Raw genomic sequence first — 26,886 nt, forward strand, 5'->3', positions numbered from 1 at the left:
GCCATTCTCATGTTTTAATGCCCGAAATCTTGTTTGGCTTGCCGCTTGGCACACCATAACGTCTTTTGATTCTTGCCTCACTGCTCAATCAGTATGTGCACACCAAAATATACCCAACAGAATAGAACAAAGAAGGCACCAAATTATACGAACAAATGAAAATCTGGTAGAGCAATGAAAGAAAGAAACAAACAAAGACACACTAACAGGACCTTCTTCACTTCCTATCCTTCAACCAATTCTATACTTATCAGAAGAAATGACCATACGGTGGTTGGCTTCCATAGGTAGTAGTTTAGACCAAAGGATCAAAAGTAACAAAGTGGATAACTTATTGGAATATTAATCTACAGAATCACTTTACAATACACATTCAAGCGGATAACTTTGCGAAATACATAAACAGAGAAACCCAGCCAACGCATGCTGACAAAGATATCCAGAATTACTTGGAGATTCCAGCAGACGAGATGTTACGCCCACATAACTAACATCCCTGAAACAAGATTATATCATAAAATAAATATAATAACTTTATTTGCACATACATCATAAATTAAGATTATGCAATATCATATCCTAAAGAAGAACGTTTTAGGAACTTTTTTCTTTTTCTTTTTTAAAAAAGGCACTCATGAACAAAAGATCTATAAGACAACAATCACTGAGACAAGATGAACAGATTCATTGCAACTTCCAACTAGAGACGTTCATTTCGTTGAAATAAAACGAACCCCAAAATGCAAGTAATCGATTATTTTAGCATCTCTCGGATATTTTTTATATAATTAGGAAAAAGGCTCCTTTCGGCTTCCCAACGACCACACTAAGAGCATATTATCACCACAACTCTCACTTGTTGACATCTAGTAAACCAGGACATGAAGTCCACATGGCCTGATAGGATTTTTATTTAACCAAACAAAGTTCCTTCTAGTTCCCCAAGAATTTTCAAATTCCGCATCCAACCTAGTATATCAACTCAACTGTCGCTAATCAAACCTGAAAAATCCTCATATGAACGGATTCCAGAACCCAATTTTGATAAAGCAATCCTAGTCCTAATCAAATCCTAGTTTTTTCCCCTTTTGCCTCCTCACCAGCTACAAAGAGAACACAGAAAACCTACCGGCCAAGTAGAAAATAAGATCAGATTCTAGAAACTTACAGATCGGTTAAAGGGATAACGATGGCTTCTTGATAAACTCGATTGGAATTTCCGACAGAGAAGAAGTGGGAGAATGAAACGCAAGAGATAGTGAACAAAGAAGAAAGGAAATAGCCAGAAGCGAAGGTCTCCAAAGAGGTACGACAACTACTGGACGCCACGGTTATATAGACCCATTGTACGATTTTTCCACGAACCATATTATTATGCTTATAAAAAAAAAAAACTAGTTATTTTTTTATTTGTTTCTGTTTGCTTAATATAGCTATAGCTGCTAGTCCTTAATTAAAAAAAAAATCCCTATTATAACGCATCAAATAAAAAATATTTTAATTTTAGAAAATATTTATACAGATAATAAGGTGATTTATCGCATTTTTTATTTAATAAAGATATAATTAAAATTTTAAAATATTTTAAAAATAAAATAACATAATAATATTTTTTTAAAAACCCGAAATTTTTTTAAATATTTTATAAATAGGATGGGATAGATTATTGAATTTTATCTATTATCAAATAATTTTGATTTAAAGAATTAAATATTATTAGTTAATTTGGATTTAAATATTATTAATGTTAATTTAAAAACTTTTTCTTACAGAATTTTTTCATTTATAAAATTTGACACGCAATTTTATTTGAAGGCAGTATTGAGAACATTCTCCTCAACTAATATGATTGTGATATTCTTGGCTTCTACTTCTTACATGCTAATTAGCAATTACCATGATTGCTCTTAACTTCTTTCAATTAAAATCTAATTTTGCTTTCAAACACGCCAGGATTGGTTTCTATAATTTAGTTTTCTGTTAAAGTTATTTTCAAGATGATTCATTTCATATTGGATACTTTTCAACTTTATTTTTTATGAAATTATTTTATCACTTCAATCTGCTCTCTTTGTCTCAAATTATAAAATATCTTTAAATAAAATCTCATATATTAAAAAAATTTATTAAATATACTGAAAATTTTATTTTTTTAAAATAAAAATATAAACTTCCAAACATAACCTTATTTAATAACCTTAAATCTATACTTAACTAGTATTAAATAAAGAGAGAGAGAGAAAAAGTAATATTGAAATAAATCTATTTAATAAAACTTTAATTTTCTCATAGTATTTTATATTTTAAAATGATAAATCTCTTTTAAAAATATCTTATAATTTAGAATGAAAGAAATATTATCTTATAAATAATATTTTGAATAGTATTTTTATTGTAGATCCTAGAATAAGTCAATTACCATGTGCAAGTCAAAATGACTCCCTCCGCACTTGACACTATAGCAGCAACACGTTTTATCTTATTAGATAGAGTCAAATATACGGATTGCATGATATTCTTGTTCTTTATCATCAATCAATCTCTTAAAAATATTGTTAATTAAAAAGTCTCATTCAACAATTTTCATAAATATTTTCTTTAATTTTTCTCTGCCTTTATTTACAAGGCTCAATATTATCTATTTTACTTTTCTCACTAGTCTATACATATCCTAATCCAACCCATTTTAAATGATTTTCTATCATGTTTCTCTTAATAATTATCGTGCTCGCTTTTTCTTGTACATGTTCATTTTAGATTTTATCTTTTTGTATGTGCACGTACATCTATTTTAACATTTTCATTTTAGCCATTCCAATTTCATGTTCATATTGTCCCTTTAAAATCTAACATTCACTATCATATAATATAGCCAGTGTTATAGTTGTTGAATAAAACTTTCTTTAAATTTATTAGATATTACAAATAATTCCTTTAACCTTTTTTTCATTTTATAAAATATATGTATATATATATATATATATATTTTCAATGATAAATTGTTTTAGTAATAACTCTCCCTCTTAGAAGAATCCTTAGCTTAGAGTTAACATGTTTGTAATTTTTGATATGATCTGCTATAAACTATCAGTTATATATATATATATATATATATATACACATATATAAAATCTCACCGGAAGCTTCTTCATGCAAAATGCAGGTCTTATAATCTTAATTTATGGTTATATTTTATCAATATATTATGATATGCTTAATTTAAAATAAAATGATCTATTTAAATTTTTTTTATCAGAATAAAAAAGTTATTATTGTAAAAACAAAATTATATATATGTTAAGTTGTAAAAAGAAATCATTAATATCTGCCGAGTTTTTGGATTATCTCATTAGTCTAAATTACAAAATCACTCTCAATTAAAGATTTTTCTCCAAACTTGAAATTTCCAAAATATATTTTTAAAAAATGTTTATAATTAAAAAAACACATATAAAAACATAAAAACATATGTCAAGCATTAGCTTGACTTGTTTGAAAGGAAACTAGAGTAACATTTGATTGCTTTCAAATAGAATTTTGGTATATCTCAAGTTTTATTATTTTTTTTTTTCTTTTTATTGGATATTTTAATATCTTTATATCACAATAAGGGTTATTGTTGTTAACTTGCATCACCTTGTACTTTGAAAACCATGCAATACTATCACCGCCCACCTTAAACTAATATCAACATTTGCTCTGTGAGATTGTTATTACTAACAACAATCCCATATGTATTTTCATAATATATTTAACATTTTTATTAAGTGTGACGGGTTATGTTAGAATTTAAATTTGAGATTCAAGATAAGTTGATTTGATTTGATGGAACAATCAAACGAAACTCCCTCAGTGAAATTTGTATTTGAGTTGGTTTAGAAAAACAAAAAAAAAAAAAAGTTGAAAGAAGCAAGCCTAATGAATAATTACTCATTTAAAGCGTAATTTAGAAGCTATTTAAACAATGTGTTCACATGCTGCCCGTGGGGACGCATGAGGAAATTTTGGCAATTCCTCAATCATTGTGTACCCGAAAATTTTTTTTTTAAAAAATTATAACTAATTTCATGAAGCAAAAAATAAATTTAAATCGATCGTAATCTTTTCATATAATTATTACCATAATATTCTCTCAGCTCTACAACAATTAAGTTCACTCCTGGATACAGGCTCCAAGTAAAACTCTTAAAAGGACTGGCTTGATTCCTCTTTTTCTTTCATGTGTTTTAATATATAAATTTATAATAATAATTGAAAATGCTACATAGATATATATATATATATATATATGAAAAAACTGAAATCATTGGAGCATGATAAAACATGTTCCACCACCAAGATGTCATTGGGATACAACGTTGCACTGTTGTGGATGGTTGATGCTTCCATTGTTTAATAGTGCATAATAACTATTCATATTAAATGTAGGATGTAGGGATTTTTTTACGTTTGGGTGTTTCCTGATTTGTTTTTAACCATGTAACTCTAATCGTAGCCTTGTCAATTAAAAAAGAGGAGAATATTAATGAAGGATTTATAAAAAAATTTGATATTTAATGAGGATTTAAACGGATTTGATATTGATTAAAACAATAACTTTATATATTAATTGTTAATATTTATTAGTTGAAAATATTTTTTAGATATTAAATTGTTTCACGAGTCTCTCAATGGTATTCTCTCTTAAAAAATATTCATATTCACTAATGTCAAAGATTGCACCTTTTAAATAAAAAATATGTTAAGAGAATTATTTTAAATTTAGCCTAGTAATATTCAAATACACTACAACGAAATAATACATTTCTCTTGAAATTATTTGGAGAGAAAACATAAAAATACAAGTGAAAAGAGATTTCTCTTAATTTTTTTTTTCTAAAAATTGAGTTAAAATTTGTATGATAATTTTTTTTCCTCTCAAAATAATAATTTGAGAGAAAATGTTTCTCATAGACTAATATGAGAGAACTTTTATAAAAAATATTTGAAAAAAATTCTCTCAAATTTAATAAAAAGAAATATTCTTTTAAAAATTTCTATGAAAACTTTTTCTCAAAACATTTCTCATGAAATATATTGAGAGAAATTCTATAAAAAATTTTAGATAACATATTAATATTAAATTTAATTTTCTCCTATCCCCTTCCATGTGTGGGCCACATCATGCTATGTCATCTACCATATAAGCGTCCACTTCATGACACCTCACTTGCCATATGTGTGACACATCATGTATGTATTTATTTTATAAATAAATAACATACCTTGGAGTAGAACCAATGACTTTAGGTTCTTCTTTTAATATCTATTTTATTGTTAGTTGAGCTAAAATTTGTATCAGACTCTACATATTTATAAAAAAAATAGTGATCACCAACTATTCCAAAAGTTTGTAAAAAAGGTACTATTAGTGTTTTTTTTAACTAAAATTGCATGCCCACCTTTTATGATTAAACAAATTGTTTGGTAATATATAAAAAAATTACTTGCTATTAAATTTTTTAAACTTTCCTTAAAGAATTTTTTTTAAGTAACAATTACTAGATTTGTAGATTATTAGTTTTTATTTTTGAGTTAAATGACAATCACCCTTAAATTATAAGTTTAGGAATGCCTGAAATCTTAAACTCATTTTTAATATAATGTTTCCCTTCATCTTTTAAAAATAGTGCAATGTCACCTCTATTATTAACAAAAGTTAACTTTGATTGTTTGATTAGAAAAGCTAATTTTAATTGTTAGTTGATCATAAAATTATAAAAAAGCATCAATAATTTTTTTTGATCTATTTCTGTAATTTTTTCAGCCTTTGTTTATAAAGGACCCACAATTATAAACAAAGATTCAAGAAATTATCAATAAATGTTTCTTAGTTTTTTTTTTGTAATTTTTTATTAATTAACATTTAAAATTAATATTTGTTAACAGTAAGATCAATATTGTACTATTTTAAAAAAATTAAAAAAAGTTAGACCGAAAATAAATTTAAGATATGTTTCTTGATCTATCATTTAGAGACAAATTTTTCATCTAATCTTTTTTTTTTAAAAGAACCTAATCAAACAAAGTCAAATACCAATAACCCCAATTTCCAAAAAGAAAAACAATGGAAGGGTGTTGATGGAGGCAAACTCTCTTGCTAATCATTTTTCATATCACATGTGCATTAATTCCATAAATAATGATTACTAATTTAAATTCATGATTGAAGATTAATCATAATTTTCTGTAAAACATGTCAACATGTAGGTTGGACTAAATGAATCACTCATTTCTTTCAAATTAAAAAAAGTGATGTTTGTTGCCACTAATTATGAGCATTTTAACTTAGCTCATCTCTCGTGACAAAAGAGGGATAGGAAGAAATTTGCTGCGTCTTCACTTAAGAGATATTAAATTTTTAGTTAGTTAAAATAATTAGTATTCTTTATTTAGATAATTGGAAATTTATTTTCATTTTTATATTATACTTCTTCTAAAATAAAAATTGACTATTCAATTTAATTAGAAAACCTTGTTATAAGAATATTTAAAAAAAATATTTCTAATTGACTATTCAACATGATACTAAAAAAAATTTTCTTATAATATTGAACAAAGGGAGTATTATATTTTTTCTTTAGATAGTTGGAAATTTATTTTGATTTTGTATTCTACTCCTTTAAAAATAAAATAAAATAAAATATTGACTATTTAGATTTATTATAAACAGCTTTTAAAGACAACAACCACATATAATGAGACCATGATAATTAAAATAACAAAAATACATGGCAAAAGAAAAGATAATTAAATAAAAAATTAATATAAGATGAAGACATTGATGAAATATTAGTGACAGGTCACCAGTAGTAAGAGACATAAACATGTGTTTTGCACTCATTAGCAAGCTAATTTACTATTCATCCCATTAAAATACAAACCAATGATGCGTCCCCACCACAGTGATGAGCACAGTGCCGCAAGGCAACATTGTCTCTCTCAGTTCTAGAATTATGGCACAGCATCACACCCAAAGTATAAAGATTCTATTGCTTAAATGCATTCTTACAATTTCACATCTTAATTATGGTTACTCATTATTATTAGCGGCCCACAAAGTTTCATTTCCTTTTGTCACACTAGCTCCCATATATTGCCTTTAATTTCTAACTAGATATTAAGAAGTGTTTGGTTTAACAATTTGAAAGAGTTAAATCAATTTAATTTATCTTGAAATCTTGAATTTAAGTCTTAAAAAAATATAATTATGTTAAATAAATATGTCAAATGTATCTTCAAGAAACCTTCAAGATCTGAGTACATTGGTAATATCAGTCCTACACAATGAAAATTCATATTAATTTAAACGAGAGGTGATAATATTTTTAGGATACTAGCTAATGAAATAAAAAAAAAATCTAACTTAATTGGAACACACGCATTGCATCGAGCCTGAAAAAAAAAAAAACACACTGTCATTTGTCAATAACTTGTCAAATTGATGTTAGCAAGTGTTCGTGGTTGAAGAATTGAATTAGATGCATTTTATATTTAGCAATTTAATTAAAATGGATCTATCCTTTGTTCTTAATATTGGGAGAATTAGGGGTTGTTTGAAATTATTTTTATTTTATTATTTTGAGAACTAGTATTTTGTAGAACATGTTTTAAGAATAAAAAATAGTAAAAATAGGTGTTTTTTATTCTCCCTTATTCTCCAGAATAATAATCACAGAACACCTAAAAGTTGTTTTCATTTTTTTATTCTCCAAAATAATATTTTATTTTTTTAAAATACTTTTTAAAAATACGTTAACAAATACATTTTTTTTGTTTTGGAAAATAGAAAACTATTCTCAAAACATGTTTCTAAACAGTCTTTATTGTTGTCAGTAGAGTATCTTTTCAGTGCCTCATCAAATACATATATTGACATAATTTGGATTTATTTAAAAATTTATTTTGAGAATAGTTTGAAAAACAAAAAATAATAAAAAAATCACTTGGTAAAATGTTTTTAAAATGTATTTTGAAGATAAAAAAAACTAAACATTTTCTGGAGAATATAAAAATAAAGATATCTTTTAGGTGTTATAAGATTATTGTTCCAAAGAATAAGAGAGAATATGAAAAACAACTATATTCATAATTTTTTTGTTTTTAGAACATATTTTTCAAAATATCAGTTTTTAAAACAATAAAGTAAAAATAATTTCAAACAAGCCCTGAATCCTCTAAAGTTAGGATTGGTGAATTTTAATGAATTTTTCTTTTTTAAGAAAGGAAAAGAATATTTTATATTTTATAAAAAATAAAAAAAATAAAAATATTAAAAATTCACATAAATTTATGAATCTCAACTTTAGAAGAGTAAAATCTATATTGATTTTGTGAACATATACAAGAATTAAATGTGAATATTTCTTTTATAAAATTTTAAATGTTAGTTCGCTGTGTTATGAAAGGCAGGCTCTTTTTACTAAATCCAAATCCTTTTTTTTTTTCTCAAAATCCTATTGGTTGCCTATCATGATTTTAATTAAAAAATTAAGGCAACATTTTACTAAAAAAATATATCTTACGGCAACATGTGACTGATTTTTGCTAGCTGACATCGTTTAAATACAAAAATACGCCAATAACCAGTACATTCATGAATTACAAACTTAGCATTGAAGACCGAATTGACCCAAAATGTCACACTTTAGAAGCTACACCTAAAGAGAATGACAAGAGAAAAGGAGAAAAAAAAATCTCAAATACTAATGTCTTTTTTTAAAAAAAATATGATGGATTCACAATAAAATATCAACTTACCTGGTCAAAAAACTAAAATATTAAATAATGCAATAATCACATAATGCAGAAGCAGATCCAATATATTCAAATTTTTGTGAAATGTGAAATCATTACATCAATTTTTAATTTTTAATATTACATGCATGTTCAATTGAATGTGGATCTACCACTAACTTGTCAATATGGACGGAGTTCATTAATTATGAGAATTAACTCAAAGTTTAGCATTTTTAAAAGTATATTACAATAAAAGAAATTTTAACATTTGATAGACCAAAATATTGATTCATTAAAGTAATTAAAAAGCGGCCATTGGTTCAGGCAGCTTTGCGCGCAGCCCTCTGAAATCATATCTCAGAGTTGGAATTTTATCTCACTATGTGAGAGCAGTTACGTGAATTATATGACTCCATTATAATATATTATATATTAATTTTTTTATAAATGTTGTCTATTAAGAGATTTTGATTAACAACTTTTAAAAGTATTCTCTTTGACATTCATTTACTTCTCTTAATAAGGCTCAAAGTTACTCATTTCATTATTTTCAACGGTGCTTTTGTGATCTTCTTTATACATGTTCGAACTATCTTAAATAATTTTTTATTATTTCTCCCTCAATAGGTGCAATACTTACTTTTTAATGTATGTGCTCATTTTGGATTTTATTTACGTGTATATCTGCACACCCATATCAATATTTTCATCTCTACTACTTCAACTTGATTCTCTTGATGTCTTATTAAAACCCAACATTTACTATCATATAACATAACTAGTCTTATAGTAGTCCAATAAAACTTTTCTTTAAGTTTATTAGATATCTTACGATTGCTATTAACTTTTTTTCAATCAAACCACCCAACTTGTATCCTATAACAATATCCCCTTCAATTTCCCTCATTATGTTGAATAATAGCTCCCAAATATCTAAACTTTTTCACTTGAAATATAATCTAATCTCCTAATTTTACTGTCTAAATTACTACTGATTGACCTTTTATTAAAATTACAATGCAAATATTTTATGTTATTCTTACACACGAAAAACTTTTGACATCAATGTCTTCCTCTCAAGGCACCTAATAGGTTTTTTAAAGAGTAAATGAGAAAATTAGCTCTTAAACTATACATTTAGAATTGAGATTCTAAACTTATCTTTTATATAATATTTCTTTTAATTTTTTAAAAACGGTGCAATTTAACCATTGTCGTTAATTAAAGTTAACTTTAACTGTTAGTTGACTAGAAAATGACAAAAGAGGCCTCAAAAATTACAAAAAAAAAAAAGACTCAAAAAATACAAGCATTGATTCAAAACATTACAAAAAAGGACCAAAAGTTATTTTTTATTTAACTAACTATCAACATTAACTTTTGTTAATGGCATTATTTTTAAAAGTTGAAGAAGAATATTGTATAAAAGATGAATTTAAGATCTTGGACACTTTTAAACCTATCATTTAGGGCCAATTTACTCATTTACTTCCTCATCACAATCAAGAAAATATAGTTAAGTCATTATTAATTTTATTTAAAAATAGAATCAATTTCTAATTTTAATTTACACAAATTTAAATAATTTTTTAAAATTTACATTACATTCTCTAACATAAATAATAATTTAAACATGGGTAATATAAAAAAAAAATAATGACCATTCATCTATTCTAGAATGTTTCTTATAGTAGGAATATGAGAGAGTAAGTGTGTGTGTATAAATAGAGAGAGAGAGAGAGAGAGAGAGCGCGCGCGCTATATACCCATATATTGTGGGAGGGTTCAAATTAAGTGGATCCAATGTAAATCCAAACATTTATAGGACAATAGGATTTATTTCCCTAGAAAACTATAGTGAAGCAAACGGTAGCTAGAATCATCAAGTGCAATCCAGTCTCTTGGCCACTAGCTTCCATAATCCAATCTAACATGCTACACTCGTGCATTCGATAACCAAAGCAAAAAAGCCACAAAAGAAGAAGAAAAGATCCAATTTTTCGTTTTTCTTTTTTCTTTTTTAAAAAATGAGAAATAAATTATATCACCCAATAATTATTTGTATAATAATGTAAATTATTAGCAAGGCAGTACACAAATTTCTTTTCTTTTCTTTTTTGGGGGTTTGGATGAGAGTGGAGGGCACAAGCGCCAAATGCTCAAAATACTATGATGAGGTTTTCTCTTTAGGTTGCAGCTTCACCAAAGTGACTAAAATTCAGGGATATCCCTTCACTCACTTTTCAATATTCTATGTTTCACTGTTCATTGCTTTCTGCTTTTGTTCCTTTTAATGGCACTAATACTCTTCCTTTTGCTTCTTCAACATCATACATTCTTACTTATATTCATTTTAGATTATTATAAACTCTGCCCTAATATTTTGTTTTGGTTTCATATAAATTGGAAATGCTTTTCCATTGCATCAATTTCATTCTTAATTTCATTCTTCATAGTCAGCATATTTTTTGATTCAATATAACAGTAGTTGAGTCGAATAAAAAGGATTTAATTTATTTTAAGTGAAGTCAAAGTTTCAAATCTTATAAATAAATAAAAATCATATTAGAATACATATCTCATTTGAACTTGGCAATGCTTAAATTTTATCAGTAGTATCGAATATTAGATAATTTGATAAGAAATTTTTCAATTTCATCACTTGTAAATATATTTGTCTAAGTCAAAAATTAGGATTTTATAGAGGAAGAAAATAATCATGTTAAGAAAAGCTATCTCAATTAAACTTGATAATATTCAAATCTAAGATATATTACACAATATTAAGTATTTGTACTAAAAAAGAAAAATATTTTTTTAAATTTCATTCCTCGTAAAAATTTGTCTAATAAGTCACGTTAGGAGACAAATTTCTTATTGGATTCAATGATTCTCAAATCAGCATATATTCTTTTAAAAGTGAACTGAATGAATTGACGTAAACTTGACCAACCCAATTTAAATTAAGAATTGAACCAAAAATTTAAAAATAAAATAAAAATAAATAAAATGATATGAATTTCTTTGAGTCACTTTTTTTTTCTCTGCAAATGGCTTTCGGTGAGCACTAGGAAAGGCATTAATGGTAGTGGACACAAATCTCACTAGAATACTCTGTGCAGAGATCTTCTTTTGTGCACTATTTCTTATGCAAGTGCTGTGGATCAATGCAGATTTTAGAACCACATTTTGAACCCACAAATTATTAAAAACCATTTGCAAAATAGATATGGATTAAACAAAGTCAAAGAAAGATTTGGTATGATCGTTATTGGTATAGGTCTGCAAAATCCACAAAATATCTATTAGATATTCTGCAGCTTTGTGCCATTGAGATTGGAGTGCTTTCAACAATAATTTCAACAATAATTACAGGATACACTGCACACAACACACACATTAGGAATTAGTTGAGTTGGGGGAGATCATGCTATTTGAGCTACAATTTATTGGCAAGTACTTGAATTAGTTGAGTTGTTATGATTCTAAAAATTTAAAAAAAAAATCATTTTTAGACACAAGAAGTATACTCCACCAATAGAGTGGTTGAGCCATCAAGCGTTTAATTTAACTCATTAAGAAGTTGTACTAGTTTAATTAAAGGTTTTGAGTTCAAGTCCAAGAAATAAAGCAATGTTAAATTCTCGACGGAGGAGCTTGCTGCTTGAAGGGTTTTCCAAATGCTCAGTCCGGATTAATTTAATTTCATTAAGTCCCTAGAGCTTGAGTCAAACAGACCTAGAATAATAGAAACTTAACTAGTGTTGCCCAATAACAATTCACTTTTGATGTTGGAGAACATGTGTGCTTTTATCTGTTTTTTTTTTTTAACTATGTAATTTCAATTTTGATACTAATGAGTAAATTAAGTGTTTATTTGTAATTCAAAAGTTATAATTCTAAGTTTACATTTAAACAAGTTGGTAAAAAAAAAAGTTTATAGTTAAACAAAATTTAAATTTTGCATGGTAATTAATGAATCCATAAAATTAAAGCATTTATAATAGAATTGGATATGCAGAGTAGGAGAGACAACTCGAGAGTGGAAGTGTCGTTAGGGACAAACACTCACATGCTTTTATATCCCAATTATTCACATCCAAATAGACAGGGCCAGCCAACTTAGGATTGGGGTCAAAAACAAAATATAATATAAGGGCTAAGATCTATTTTAATTCTTTTACAAGGCAAAAATATACTCTTCCATTAAAAAATATAAACATTTTTTGTAGGTTTGATGTTAAAAAATATAAGGCATTTTTTATTTTTTAAGGTGTAAATCATTGTGTTTTTTTCAAAAATACCTCTATTAAACTTTGTGTTTATTTTAAATAAAACACCCTATTAAATAAAAATTAAATATGAAAATATAAAATTAGTTAAAAGGTAAATAACTATTTTATTAAGGAATAATTCAATTAAAAATATTTATATTTTTTAAAAAAAAATAATTTCTTTTGAACACCAGTTGGTGTCTCGTTTCAACATTCATAATGGTACCCATAATTGAGCCCTAGATCCAATGAATAAGTAATATTGTTTATAATTTATAAATAACATATTTTTAGATTTATATTATATATAATACTAAGCCACAAATTGCTCAAAGCACCTTACTAAAATGTGTTCTCTCAAATTTTTCTTCAAAATTCATAATATGAAAAATTCACAGGATTGATAATTTCTTAATTTCGATCTCTTGAAATAAAAACTTTAAAAAATAATTGAAATAAAAAAAAGATACAGTACAACAGACAGTAAAAAAAAAAAAGGATCACAAACTCAAATTAAGCTCAAAAAAATTAAATCCCATAATGTAGGAGACCCACTTCTAAAAATTTAACGTTATATCATTTTCAATCAGCAATGATTACAAATCCAAGGCGGTCTCCCTCCCATCCGGGAGAGGCCCCCCTTTTCTGACTCTTTTGTTTACTCTTTTAATTTTAATCATTCATATTATTTTATTAAATAATTTTTTAATTATAAAACTAATGAATGATCAAGATAAAGGAAAAGATAAAGGAAGTAGGAGAAAAAGAAGGGGAAAAAACATAAAAACCCCTCTTCCCTGTTCACAGACACACACACCTCACATTTTTTTATTAGTCATAAAACGTATATTAAGATTTTAAAGTCTAATTTATCTAAATTTTTCTCCCGTTAAAGAAAAAATGATACAAACAACTACAAACTTATAAAAAGACACAATGAATATCCATCTACAGACACACCCAAAAGAAGGATGCTATTGTTCTCAGAGATACACAAAACATGCTGAGTATATACATAGTTGTGTTGTCATTTTACTATAATCAATTATCAATGAATTTTGTGATATTTAATTATATTATGAGAGATTTAGGTACAATCTTCCTTCTTATATTTTTCAAAACTGCACACTAGCCTGAAAATGCAAGTATCCTCTAAGGAAGAAAACCAAAACTAATCACGGTATGTATTGAAAGGGTTACAAGGAGCACATGAAAAGGAGCCTAGACATAATTTTCAATTGAGAAGAATTTAAAGTAAATACATTTTCCAACATTTTTCTTCACTTTAGATATGAATAAACACATTCCATTCATTCTCTCGGTCATTTTCCACAATCTGAACATGTCCGAATCAAAATTTCCTTTTCCTTACTTTGAATTTAATTATCCTCAATCAAAACATAACCAAAAAGAAATAATTAAGTACCATATAGAGGAAAGTATTTAGTATTTCATATACTGCACGAGACAGCATGCCGCCAAGAGTAATAAAATGCAGAAACATGAAACATCCATTCACATAAGCACAAGATCTGAGATAATTAGATAAATATGGGGGTAAAACATCTTAGAATGATTAAATTTAATGGCACCAACAAAAGCATAACTTACAGGGATTTAGATCCTTGGAAATTAGATGCCTGTAAATTGAATCTGAAAAGAACTAGAGAAAGAAAGAGGATGGGTGGAATTAGAAGCAGACACCATATACACCATTACTTATTGGGCACTCTCTTTCACTTTAGACGTACTTTAGCTTAGGAGGATTCAAAATTCAAGCTTAAAGCCAATGAATAGGAAGCTGTAACTGAGATTGTCAAATTATATCAAGCAACCATGGATAAATATTTATATATTTATTAAGTACAATGAAACAAAAGTATCCGGTAAGATCTAAAAGAACTCAAAATACATTAAGTTAAACAACACAGCCATCATGTAGACTTGTCCATGATAAAACACCAAATTACTAGAACAATGTATCACTGCGCTCTCAGGACTTCAATTTCAAATTCCAAGACAGAGTTTGGCATAATCCCCCAAGCAGGAAAACCTTGAGGACCATAAGCATAATCAGGAGAGCACTGCAAAATTATCATAAAAGTGAACTTCAAGGTTAGGTGTGTTTCAGTCACAAAATGTCCAAAGGGAGTCACAATCGAACCTAAAAGAATGCTCATGAGGACATATCGAAAAGCCCAATCTAGTTTTTTACAAGGTTAATTGATTGTCAAGGTAAGTTGAAATAGCACACCATAAAATACTGTGGAGGAAACCATAGATTTAACAAGAAGCCTGGTACAGTCAAGATCTTAACTCGAACTCAAATCAAATTTCTGCAGGGATCAATGATAGATTTGTTTGGAGGATCCTCCCCCTCCCCAAAAAAAAGAGCTCTTTATAAGCCGAAGAAAAGAAAAATAACAGCACAGAATAAATATATTACCCGCAGACGAGCAACTTCACCAACTTGCATACCCATCACACCTTCATCCCATCCTACATGAAATTGAGATAAATGAATTAGTTCTCCACATTTCAACAACTCTGCTTTGAAGATTATGTGTACATAGCGGAAGCAGCACTTATGAGAGATACATAACTACGTAAAACTTAAGAAGATGAAACGGGCATATTATATATATATGCATCACGCATGAAATTATTTGTAGAAGTAGGACTGGGAATGTAGATTGCAGAGGTGAAGTTACCTTTTATAACAGAACCTTGGCCAATCTTAAATGTGAAAGGCTGCTGCCCAGGATCCTTTGTGCTTCGCAAGAACAAGAAATATGTCAGTGCAATTTTATAATGGGAAGGACTAAAGAAACCATGGACTATGTGTTTCCCCTGTATTATTTTCCTTGCAAAAAGAAAAACTCTGAAACATGCTAAAATTAAAGTTATGGCAGCCTAACCTCCAAAATTTCTTAGAAAGGTCATTGTTTTTTCCTGCTCAGGGAAATGCATGAAATAAAACATTAGCACATTGAGAAACAGACAGACATAAGACATTCCACTACTTTCAAAATCAAGGTGATAGTAAAACACAATAAGAAAAGTTATGAAGACTGTTATCTATTAACTTCAGGAAGGACAAACACAAGCTATTTGAAAGAATACAAATTCAAGGACCATGAAACATTGCCAACCAAGGAAAGAACCATGGTATGATTTGATTCTACTGTGTTAGACATCACCTAATAGTCACACTTTCTAGTTTCAACATCAAAACCCAATTGGATCCCTAGGAAAACTCAGCTGTGTTCGATTCATCAAAAACTTGAATATTCAAGATAGCAAGAATACAAAAGCATGGACCCTGAAAGAGTTTCCCGAGATCTGGCAATGTCCACACAAACCCTAAGTGAACAGTTAAACCATGAAAAGGAGATCATATTTCAAAAAAGAAGAAGAAGAAATAGTCATTAGTTTAGCGTTCTCAGTTTAAAATAAACAAGCTGCGGGTAAGCATGCATATACACTAAAGATTCTTGCGAAGTTTAGTTGGAGACCTTAGAATCATGACAATATCACTTACTAATCCAATAGATTGGCATACTTAAATATGTTTCTGTTTGTCCATTCAAGGTTACACATTCGGTTACTATACCTCTCACAATAGGCACCACACCTGCTCCGTTGGACATAAACCTAGTATTCAAAACTTATAAACTAAGGCGTGAGCTCGGAGCAGTGTAATTAGTATACAAATGCATGATTAATTGATGGTTTGAAGAAAAACTGACATTTCTATGCAATCATTCAGAGAAGCAGATAGATTTTGACTTGGATAATTGAGGAAACATAGGAATATCAAAATAATCACCAAAAAGAAAAATTATTCGGTAAGATTAAGAAAGCTTCGTCCATTTCCTTTTCCCCCCTTGTGCTCTTTGTCAGCAACCGAACGTTTAAAAAAGGGGGCAACAGCTTAATAAGAAACCACAGAAACGTCTGAACAGTAACTCAGAGCGGCACAGGATTCTCTTCCAATCCTAGTAAATCTAAAGACAAGGAAGATTCTAGGCCTTTAGACTTAAGACGGCGAAGAGAACGAGATAGAGATCTAAATAGAGAGAGAAGCTAACCGTAACCAGTGCAATGAACAGTAACGCTCTGGCCAGCAACTGGTTTGGGACCGGTTCCAGGCCTGAGGATTTGCTTCTCCACTCCCATCTCTCGTTTTCTTCGCCTTCCCTGCGATTTCCTCTCTTCTTTCGTCTGCGATCTTCCTTCACTTCACAGTTTACACCTTCACTGCTTTCTCTATCGTGCTCATTTATGTATCCCACGTATCATGTGTGTGTCCTTTACTGCTTTAGATTTGGATCCTCAGCTCAATTAACCATAAAGAAATTGGCCGTAAAAAAAACAAAAAAAAAGACACACACACACAATTAACCATAAAGAAATATTCATTTGTTTGGCCCAAATTTTTTAAAAAAAGCGAAGAATTATTCATGTGTTAGGAGCTATGGGCCTATTTAACAGCAAGTTATGAAAATAGTTTTTTATTCTTCAAAATAAAACAATCAACAAAATATTATTTTAAAAAATAAAAAAATAAAAATATCTTTTAACTATTTTCAAATTATTATTTTAGAAAAAAAAAATGAAAAAATATATATTTTTATTATGCTTTTATTATCAAGATATGTTTTATAAAACATTAGTCTTCAGAACAATAAATAAAAATAGTTTTAAAATTTTTTTAGAGAATTACATACAAATCTTATTCAACACTCCCTCCTCCATTTAAAAATGTAAAATATTTTTTAAGAAGTTTGATGCTGGAAAATGTAAGGCATTTTTAGTCTTTCGATGTATAATCATTGCCTTTTTTTAAAAAAAATACCCCTATTGATAATAACTTTATATTTATTATAGAATATTTAAGAGGGATAGATATGAAAAGATATGGTTAATTTAAAAGTGTGTAACTACTTTATTGAAGGGTGAAATTCGATTAAAAATGTCTTACATTTTTTGATGAAGGGAATATAATTAATGACTCATAGGTCCATTGACAATTAAGCTTAAGATTTTTTAAACTCAGTTCTCAATACTTAGGAGTAATTAACTGTCTTAAGTGAGACTTTAAAATACTTCCCCCAATTTTGTTATATGAAAATAAATTAATAGAGGATCTTCATTTGTAATTGTAACTCCTCCATCAACACTATTAAGGGCTTGTTTGTTTAAAATTAAAAAATAAGTAATTTTTAAATAGTTCAGAGATTTTATAAAAAACAGAAATTATTTTATATTTAGTTACAATAATAAAAAATAATTATTTTACTTTTAAATTTTATAATATCTTTCTTGATTTTTATAAAATAATTTATTGTTATATTATTTTAAAATTTTATGATATCCTCATGTATCCCACTTCTTTAAAACACTCATTTAAAGTAACTTCTTAAAATAACAAAAAAATTTGCTTTTTTTGTATTTTGATTATTTTCAAAAGTTTAAATAAATATTATAAAAATTTATAAAATATATTTTTTTAAACATATGTTATTTGTTTTATAAGATAAGCTAAATCAAATAGGGTTCTAAATTATAATGTCATGGTTAATATCTTTTTTTTTCAATAGAAGAAATATATTAAAATCACTCAAAAAGATCTGAAATGCAAGTAAAACCAAAATAGCACATGAACTAAAAAGAGATAATAATTAGACATAATCAAAGTCTCCGGCACGATCTGATTCCAATAATAATTGCAAAAGGATTAGAGGTCTTAGAATTTAATTAGCTAAGCACACAAACCGGCAGGCCAACATTCTTTAATTGAGTATTAGAATTGAAAGGATTTAAATCCGAACGCTTTCCCTTTTATTCTGTTTTGTTTTTATTGCATGCTCATTGTTTCCTTGACCATCCTTCCCTTTTTTGTCAAGAGGTGGAAGATGCTGAAGTTAGATTTGTCTGCTGTTGTAATCTTTTGACTTAGTAATGTTTATCCAGATTATATAAAACAAATTTAAAAACCAGTATTGACCATATTCGATCATAATATCATAAATTATAAATTATGAAAAAATTAGTAAACCCTACTATTCATAACATATAAATATAATCCAACCCATTTCAAATTTGATAAAATATATGAGGCTTATACTAATGCAGTATGTGAAACACAAAAGTATTTTATACATGCAAAAAAATTATGCTACATTTAATTAAATGAAATAATATATTCAATTTATCTTTATTAACAAATTAATTTTTAAATAACAATATTTTTAGTTATTTTTATTATCATATTAAATAAAATCACAGCTCATCTTATGATTTGAAATTAGTCAAAGTATACTCATTTACTATTTGCAAGTAAAATTTGTTCATTGGATGCAAAAAATGGAAATCCTACCAAGTTTGTCTTATAGAGGCAATGACAACATAAATCAGGAGTATGAATCTGAAGAAACTGAACCAAAAAGTGAAATTGAAAAGCACTTCAATCTCTTATTAGATAAAACTACAAGCGTTATATTCCTTCTGATAAAATTGATTCAAACACTCAAATGTTTAAATAACGCCTAGAATAATGTAACATGAATCAAATAATACACAAAGATCTCACAAACACAAACAGAAATCACATGGAAGAACCCCATCCACCACCACCAGGAGTTAAAATTTGAATGATGTCTCCCGCCTGCAATTGCACTGTGTTCTTACCTCCGAGATAGATTTTCCTCTTATCTTTCCTGATAAGAAAGTTGGCCCCACGAGCACCATTTTTGCCTCCTTTAAGTCCTTTTGGAGCATGAACGCGTCTCTCTGAAAGAATGCTCAGTGTAACTGGACGCTTGAACTCCATCTCTCTCACAATCCCATTACCTCCTTTATGAAGTCCATCTCCCCCACTATTCTCTCTGATTCCAAATTTATGCAGAACCACAGCATATCTCTGCTCAAGAATCTCCAAATCAGTAATCTGAGTGTTGGTCATGTGAACCTGAACACCACTGGGCCCATCCCAGGTTGGACCAGCCCCAGCTCCACCACCAATGGTTTCATAGTAACCAAATGTGTCATCCCCAAAAGTGAGATTATTCATGCAACCCTGTGAACAAGCACAGGCTTGAAATGCTGTTAGAATGACATCAGTTATCCTTTGAGATGTGAGAACGTTACCGGCAACTACTGCAGCCTTGTCACTGGGAGAGAGGAAGGAACCTGCAGGGATGTGAATCTTTACAGGAGACAGACAACCTTGGTTGAGAGGAATATCGACATCAACCAGACAACGAAGGCTATATATTACAGCTGCAGCTGCCACCGCTTCTGGGACATTCCAATTGCCATAGACTTCTTCACTTGTCCCACTAAAGTCAAAAATTGCTTCTCCTTTATCAGAATCTACGGTGAGTTTCAAGTGAATGACAGAGCCATCATCCATGCAGTCCTCTTCTTCAACTGTTATAGTATTTCCATTGCCCAGACCAGCTGTCTGAGATCTAATCTTTGGGCCAATTGACTTGAGCATTTCTCTGACAGCCTCTTCTGCATTGAGTTGCACATATTTCATGTAATCCTGAACAGTCTCCAAACCATACTGCTCAATCAACTCACCAATAAGGTTTATTCCTCTTTGGTTTGCTGCTATCTGCGCTCGAAGATCAGATAAATTATCTTCAATTCTACGTGTTCCAGGGATCTTACATGGTGCTTCATCTGCAGAAGGAAATTTGAGTAATTTAACAATTCCTTCTTCTTGAAACACTCCTTTTTCAACAAGTTTGAATGCTTTTATAGTGGCCCCTTCTTCCCATATGAATTTTGACAAAGGAGGCATGCTTCCAGGAGTAATACCACCAATCTCTGCATGATGCCCTCTGTTTGCCACAAAGAAAATGAGCTTGCCTTTATGAAAAACAGGTGTGATCACAGTCATATCAGGAAGGTGGCTACCTCCTGCACTAGGATGGTTCGTTAACAAAACATCTCCTTCATTCAAATTGTTGCCCCAGTACTTAAAATGCCAACGAACAGTGGTAGACATAGCTCCCAAGTGCGCAGGAATGTGAGGGGCATTGGCAACTAGCCCTCCATCAGGACCAAAGAGAGCGCAAGAGAAGTCTAGCCGTTCCTTTATATTTGTAGATATAGAAGTTCTTTGTAAGGTTCTTCCCATCTGCTCAGCTATTCCCATAAATCTGTGGCTGAAAATTGAAAGTTGTACAACATCTGCAACCTTGTCTGCTACTTTGACGTTGCCAAGAGAAGAGTCAATTTCAACTTTGATGTTGCCATATTTGGTAATTGTAGCTCTCCAGTTTGGTTCTACTATCACGGTACTGTTTCCGTTCATAATGATTGCAGGGCCGTGAATGACATGACCATATCCCAGATTGTTGAGTTTGTATAGAGGAGTCTTGTGCCAGCCCAGTCCAAAGAAAACCTGATAATGACCTTCACCTGTAGGACTTCCAGAGGCAGGTCCTAAGGCCTGTGGCTTCAATATGTCGGTTACTCCTACACCATGGACTCTAATATCAGAGATCAGGATGTTCCTGTTCTGTAGATTAAATCCATATTCGCGTCGAAACAGCTTTAAAAACTCAGAAGCATAGTCGGTCGCATTTCCACCTTCAACTGCTTGTTTTACCATGATTGAGGTGTCTGTGCCTTCATACCTTAAATTCAAATATGTCTCAGTCACAATGTTTTCATCTTTGAATCCTTGCTGTTGCAACTTCTGCTTTACCTGATTTATTAACACAGATTCTCTTTGGGACACCTCTAAGAGCGACTCAACACCATATACAGCAGAATATGGCTCTTGTGCCTCTTCCACAACATTTGCCAATCCCATCCCGTATGCACTTAAGATTCCACAGAACTTATGAATCAGAATCTCTTTCATGCCCAATGCTCTAGCAATAGCACAAGCATGCTGAGGCCCAGCACCACCAAAGCAAGCAAGGGCATGGTTCCTTGTCTCATGGCCTTTCATCTCAGTCAATTGCCGTATTGGACGGCACATGGTTTCATTAGCAACATCCACAAAACCTTGTGCAATTTCTTCTATAGTCATATCTTTTGCAGATGGATCTTGATTCTTTCCATATGAATTTATCTGCCTAGCAAGCTTCTGAAATTCTTCCCTGGTTGCATTAATGTCTAGAGGCTGATCTTCATTAGGACCAAAAATGCATGGAAAATAGTCCGGAATAATATATCCTAAAATCAGATTGGCATCAGTAACTGATAATTCACCACCTTTTCTATAACACACAGGCCCAGGTTGAGCACCAACTGATTCTGGCCCTACCCTGAAAGTTCCAAACAAGAACTTCAATTTTGAACCACCGCCAGCAGCAACAGTGTTTATGTCAAGTTGTGGTGCTTGAATTATGGCACCTGCAATCTTAGTTTCAAGGACTTGTTCATATTGTCCAGCATAGCGGCTCACATCCGTAGATGTACCACCCATATCAAAGCCTATCAAGGGCTTGCTTGTTTCAAGCCCAAAAAGAGTTTGAGAGTAACCAACAACACCACCAGCAGGACCAGACAGAACTGCTTTATGGCCTGAAAATCGACTTTCTGGTGCAAGCCCTCCATCTGATTGCATAAACAGAACATTCACCTTTCCACAAGTCTCATCAAACTTTGACATGAACCCAGACAAATAATCTTTAATAACTGGACTCAAATAGGCATCCACTGTAGCTGTTAGACCCCGAGGAACTGCTCGAATCATGGGAGTCAAAGCTGCTGATAATGAAACATGCTTGAAACCCAATTTTTCAGCCAATTTGCCCACAATCAATTCATGCTGTGGGTAAGTGTAGGAATGCATCAACACAACAGCCAGACAATTGATCCCTTTCTCCAGCAAGCTTGTCAGCAAAGGCATCAGTGCTTCTTCATTGGGAGGCTTCACAATTCTGACAAGATCACCAGATATTCCCTTAACTAAGCTTGAAGAAGAGCTCTCTCTTTTTTCCTCTTTATCATGAACAAGCTCAATTCGTTCATCTACCTCTATCACTTCCTCATAGAGATTTGATGGTTTTGTCACTGTGAGGTCAAAAATGTTGGGGCGAGCCTGGTTACCAATGTAAAGCAAGTCACGGAATCCTTGAGTGACACACAACGCAATTCTTTCTCCTTTTCTCTCCAAAAGTGCATTTGTTGCCACAGTAGTACCCATCCGAATCCACTCGATTTTATCTGTTGGTATTTTTGAATTTCGAGGAATTATTTCTCCAGTATATTCTTCAAGAATCCTCCTAATTCCTTCCACTGGTGCATCATCATAGTTGTCAGGATCAACAGATAAAAGTTTTAAAACCCTACCATTGGGCTGACCAGGGATTTCAGCATAGACATCTGTGAATGTACCACCTCTGTCAATGCAGAACCTCAACTTCCCTTCATTGCAACTTCCCATCTCTAGTCACAGTCTGTTTCACGGTGTTTATATATCAGATATCAACTGAGAGGGTACGCCCTGAAATAGAAGTCATTTTAATAATTCATCATTGCAACTGTGCAAGAATTGTAATTAGGAAGTCAATACAACAGGCAATAAGCAAAAGTTTGGGGAAAAAGGAGCTGCATTCAAATTTATAGGAGTGGTACAAAATCGTGTTGTGAACAAATGAAGACTAAATCTGTTCATTAAACAGGACAAAAATAAAATATACATCCTATTTCAAAGTTCGTGATCTAATTGCCCAACAAGAACTGTACCATCATTTGAGTATTAGAAGAGAAGCAACCGTCATGTTTTTTTCTTCTTTTTTTGCTGTAGTCATCATGCAAAGATGACAACAGTTTTAGATTAATGATCCATCCACTACCTAGATAGCTCATATCTTGGTTTTCTAGGGAAAATATTGTGACTTCTTCTTTTAATGATGAAACCAAATTCTTCTGTACTGGCAATTAAGCAAACATGTGCGAATCTAAAGTCTTGGACCAAGGTTGGTAATGTGAAGAACCACTTTTGTGTCCTGAAAACCAATTTAACTTCCTTTAAAATGATATATAAGTCATAAAAAACTGAAAAGATGGTAGCCGTTCATAATCTCCAAATACAAAATCACAGAAATCGGATTTTGTGATGAACTACAGAGTTGAAAACCACAAATCCATGGTTGACCACAGTGGCAGACGTCTGTATGGTTGAGGGTGGGCAAGTGCACCCCATCAACTTGAGGAAAATTACAAGGAGGTAGGAGTTTCAAAAATTTCCCCCATTTTCCCTATATATTTTGAATCCACCAAACTCAAACTAAAATATATTTGAGTTAACAAATATTTGGGTCTTTTATATTTTAGTTAAGCCCAATAGATTTAAATTTTAAATTCATTATATTTAAATTTAGATTACTTTTATAAAAATATAATTTTAATTTTCCTTTCTAATATTTTACAAAACTAAAATCAAACTAAATAATAAATATCCCTAATAAAAATGAAGTCTGAAAATTTAAAGCATACAAAGACTGAAAGAAGACCAAAAGACAAGAAGATGGAGAGACTCTTCGCTATAGAACAAATTCTAAGATGAGAGACAGAGTGAATGGAATGACACTGTAAGAGTGTGAGAAACTGAGAGTGAGCCAGAAAATAGGTTGAAGGAGACGGAGAAATAAGAAATTTTTACCATCATTCAAAGTGGTCCCAAGTTCCAAATTTCCTCCTTTTTGACAATGAGCTAATCATCCAGTGGTTTCAAAACATGAAGCCACGTAGATAATACTTGTAAAGTATGTAAATATTTATTTTATTTTTTAATTATTTTTACATTTTATATAATTTATGCTCCCCCTAACTAAGGGTCCTACGTTTGCCACTAGTTGACCATTTCCGACAGATGGAGGGCTTAAAGTATTTGGAAAGAAATTGATGATAAGAAACATTATCATACTATTTATGTGTCCATCTCAATTTTTCATTCATACTTTAATGAACTTTCAATTTACATTCTAGTGAAAGCTAGCTTCCAAATGTAAAATTGTCACAGAGTATATTTACCAATGGACCTTGTTTAATAATGCAATCCCTTTTATTCAGAAATGCATCAAATTTAAATCATTCTACAGAAAATATAGTCTCTATGTAGAGTAAAAATAGATATCCATCTCCTCCTCGTTTTTTTTTTTTAAAGACTCCTGTTGTGACATTATGCTGGCATAATTAGGATTTCAGAGTTCTACTTTATTTGTCTGTTCTGCTCCAGAAATATTTCCCAGGTTAAATCTGTACAACTAAGTCCTAGAGCACCTTGGCCAAAAAAAAAAAGTCCTAGAGCGCCTTGAAATCTCCAGACGAACAAGTTGCAACACTTAAAATTTTACTGAAAGCAGTTAATAGCAGAAACTTTTCTGTATGTCAATATCCCAACTCCCCTTTCTAGTGTCATTCATTCGCCTATCTGAACTGCCCAAGGCAATCACGTAACACTTGCTTGAATTGACAAAACTTAGATAAAGTCCTTCAGGATTTGATATAGGTCTTTCAATAAATAAATAATATGTGGATTGACCTTTTGACAAGTTATGTGATGGAAAGATGTAAGAAAATCCACGTTTTATGTGGTTTTTTTTTTTCTTCCCTTGAAGAACCTTAAAGCAAATATATGAACAACTGCATCAGAATGTTTTTAGACATGAACGATAATTAAAAGTATATTTTGCATAACTGGTGAAGAATTTCTTCCAGAAGAATGAGTTTTAACTCTGGAAACGTCAGCTCAAATTGTAATTGTAATGTTGTTTACTGGCCAAACTAAGATGCTCAGTGCATTTCACATTAAGACATGAGCTTAACTAATGACAACAAATGATCACAATATGACACTTACAATTAAACACAGCAGATTTCACAAAGCAACTGGTCGATTTTACCGAAGCAGTATCTCCAAAACTACAAAATACAAAAGTTGAAAAGTTATCTTCTGATGAAGAAGCAAGAAGTGATGAGATTGGACTAAAGAATAACCCGTAATGCAACCCAGTGACTGAGTAATCAAAACCCATTTGATGATTTAGAAGATTATAAAAATAATCACCCAGCAATACCTTAAATTACCTTGCCGAATGTAGGAACAGCTTCAAATTGCACTACCACAATAAGATGGACAAGCAGCTTGGATCATCAAGATTCAAGACCTTTTTTTTTTTCCAAGAATGATGCAGCAATGAATAAAAATGGTGGTTTCATGAATTGAACAGTCGCTATTCTACGGAGGTCCCACCGAGCAGAACAAATTAAAGTTTTGGATAAGATAAAAACGGAAATGGAAAGTATGGTGATGAAGAAAGATGTCCAAATTCGTCGAAGCGCACGTATTACTTTCATTGCATAAGTGGCTGCTTCGAGAAGCAATTATTGAAAGGAAAATAAAAAACGCGGAAGAGGACATGATCAGTTTTTAAAATATTTGTGGAGTTGAGATTCCGAAGTTGTCGTGGCCCATAATGACATCAAATCTCACTGTGCATGACTCCAATTCGAGATTCGGGTTAAGTTCCTAGACCAGTTAAACCAAAGCCTCTCAACACAAAGTCATATAAAACTTGTTCAAACAATAAAGATGAGACGAAAACATGAAATATAGATAGAGATAAAAAAAATAAAAAATGATAATAAAATTACAACAAAATATATAAATAACAATCAAATCTCTTAAATGTCATAATTTTTTAAAATCCCTAAATATAAATTAATAATTTTAAATTAATGATTCAATTGTCCCTTGTTTAAAATAAAAATAATAAGTTTGACTTCATTTTTCAATCATAATTTTTTTTTATGAATTAAAAATTGAACAAGAAATCACAACTTTTTACATGAATTT

The 26,886-nt window shown here is 30.3% G+C and overlaps 2 protein-coding genes across 4 annotated transcripts; both read right to left on the reverse strand.

The window, feature by feature from the left end:
• Positions 1-14,873: 14,873 nt before the first annotated feature.
• Positions 14,874-17,339, reverse strand: LOC129306521 (peptidyl-prolyl cis-trans isomerase FKBP12). The gene is made up of 5 exons (XM_054947159.1): positions 17,144-17,339; positions 15,971-16,004; positions 15,764-15,825; positions 15,499-15,551; positions 14,874-15,136 (listed from the first exon to the last, which is right to left on the reverse strand). The coding sequence occupies exons 1-5, from the start codon at positions 17,229-17,231 to the stop codon at positions 15,035-15,037; spliced, it is 339 nt and encodes a 112-aa protein (XP_054803134.1). The 5' UTR covers positions 17,232-17,339; the 3' UTR covers positions 14,874-15,034.
• A 2,190-nt stretch (positions 17,340-19,529) lies between these two features.
• Positions 19,530-26,408, reverse strand: LOC129306785 (5-oxoprolinase 1-like). Of its 3 annotated transcripts, none has more exons than XM_054947512.1 (3): positions 26,118-26,408; positions 25,891-25,952; positions 19,530-23,529 (listed from the first exon to the last, which is right to left on the reverse strand). In XM_054947512.1, exon 3 carries the CDS (start codon positions 23,467-23,469, stop codon positions 19,663-19,665), a length of 3,807 nt encoding a protein of 1,268 aa, XP_054803487.1. In that variant the 5' UTR covers positions 23,470-23,529; positions 25,891-25,952; positions 26,118-26,408; the 3' UTR covers positions 19,530-19,662. The 3 variants fall into 3 exon arrangements, with proteins under 3 accessions (XP_054803487.1, XP_054803488.1, XP_054803489.1); XM_054947513.1 differs by having other exon boundaries at positions 26,108-26,408; XM_054947514.1 differs by lacking the exon at positions 25,891-25,952.
• Between the last annotated feature and the right edge of the window lie 478 nt (positions 26,409-26,886).

Source organism: Prosopis cineraria, unplaced genomic scaffold (assembly GCF_029017545.1).
Source record: "Prosopis cineraria cultivar Desert tree isolate PC_DT_omini unplaced genomic scaffold, ASM2901754v1 PC3, whole genome shotgun sequence".
Classification (NCBI taxonomy): domain Eukaryota; kingdom Viridiplantae; phylum Streptophyta; class Magnoliopsida; order Fabales; family Fabaceae; genus Prosopis; species Prosopis cineraria.

What these genes read in the sequence shown, in the direction of transcription:
- LOC129306521 (XM_054947159.1), bottom strand. Translation starts at nt 17,231, where the DNA reads ATGGGAGTGGAGAAGCAAATCCTCAGGCCTGGAACCGGTCCCAAACCA. An exon ending in CTTTCTAAGAAATTTTGGAG is followed by an intron (nt 15,826 to 15,970) that starts GTTAGGCTGCCA and finishes GTTCTTGCGAAG; the next exon opens with CACAAAGGATCCTGGGCAGC. An exon ending in CCAAGGTTCTGTTATAAAAG is followed by an intron (nt 15,552 to 15,763) that starts GTAACTTCACCT and finishes AATTTCATGTAG; the next exon opens with GATGGGATGAAGGTGTGATG.
- LOC129306785 (XM_054947514.1), bottom strand. Translation starts at nt 23,469, where the DNA reads ATGGGAAGTTGCAATGAAGGGAAGTTGAGGTTCTGCATTGACAGAGGT.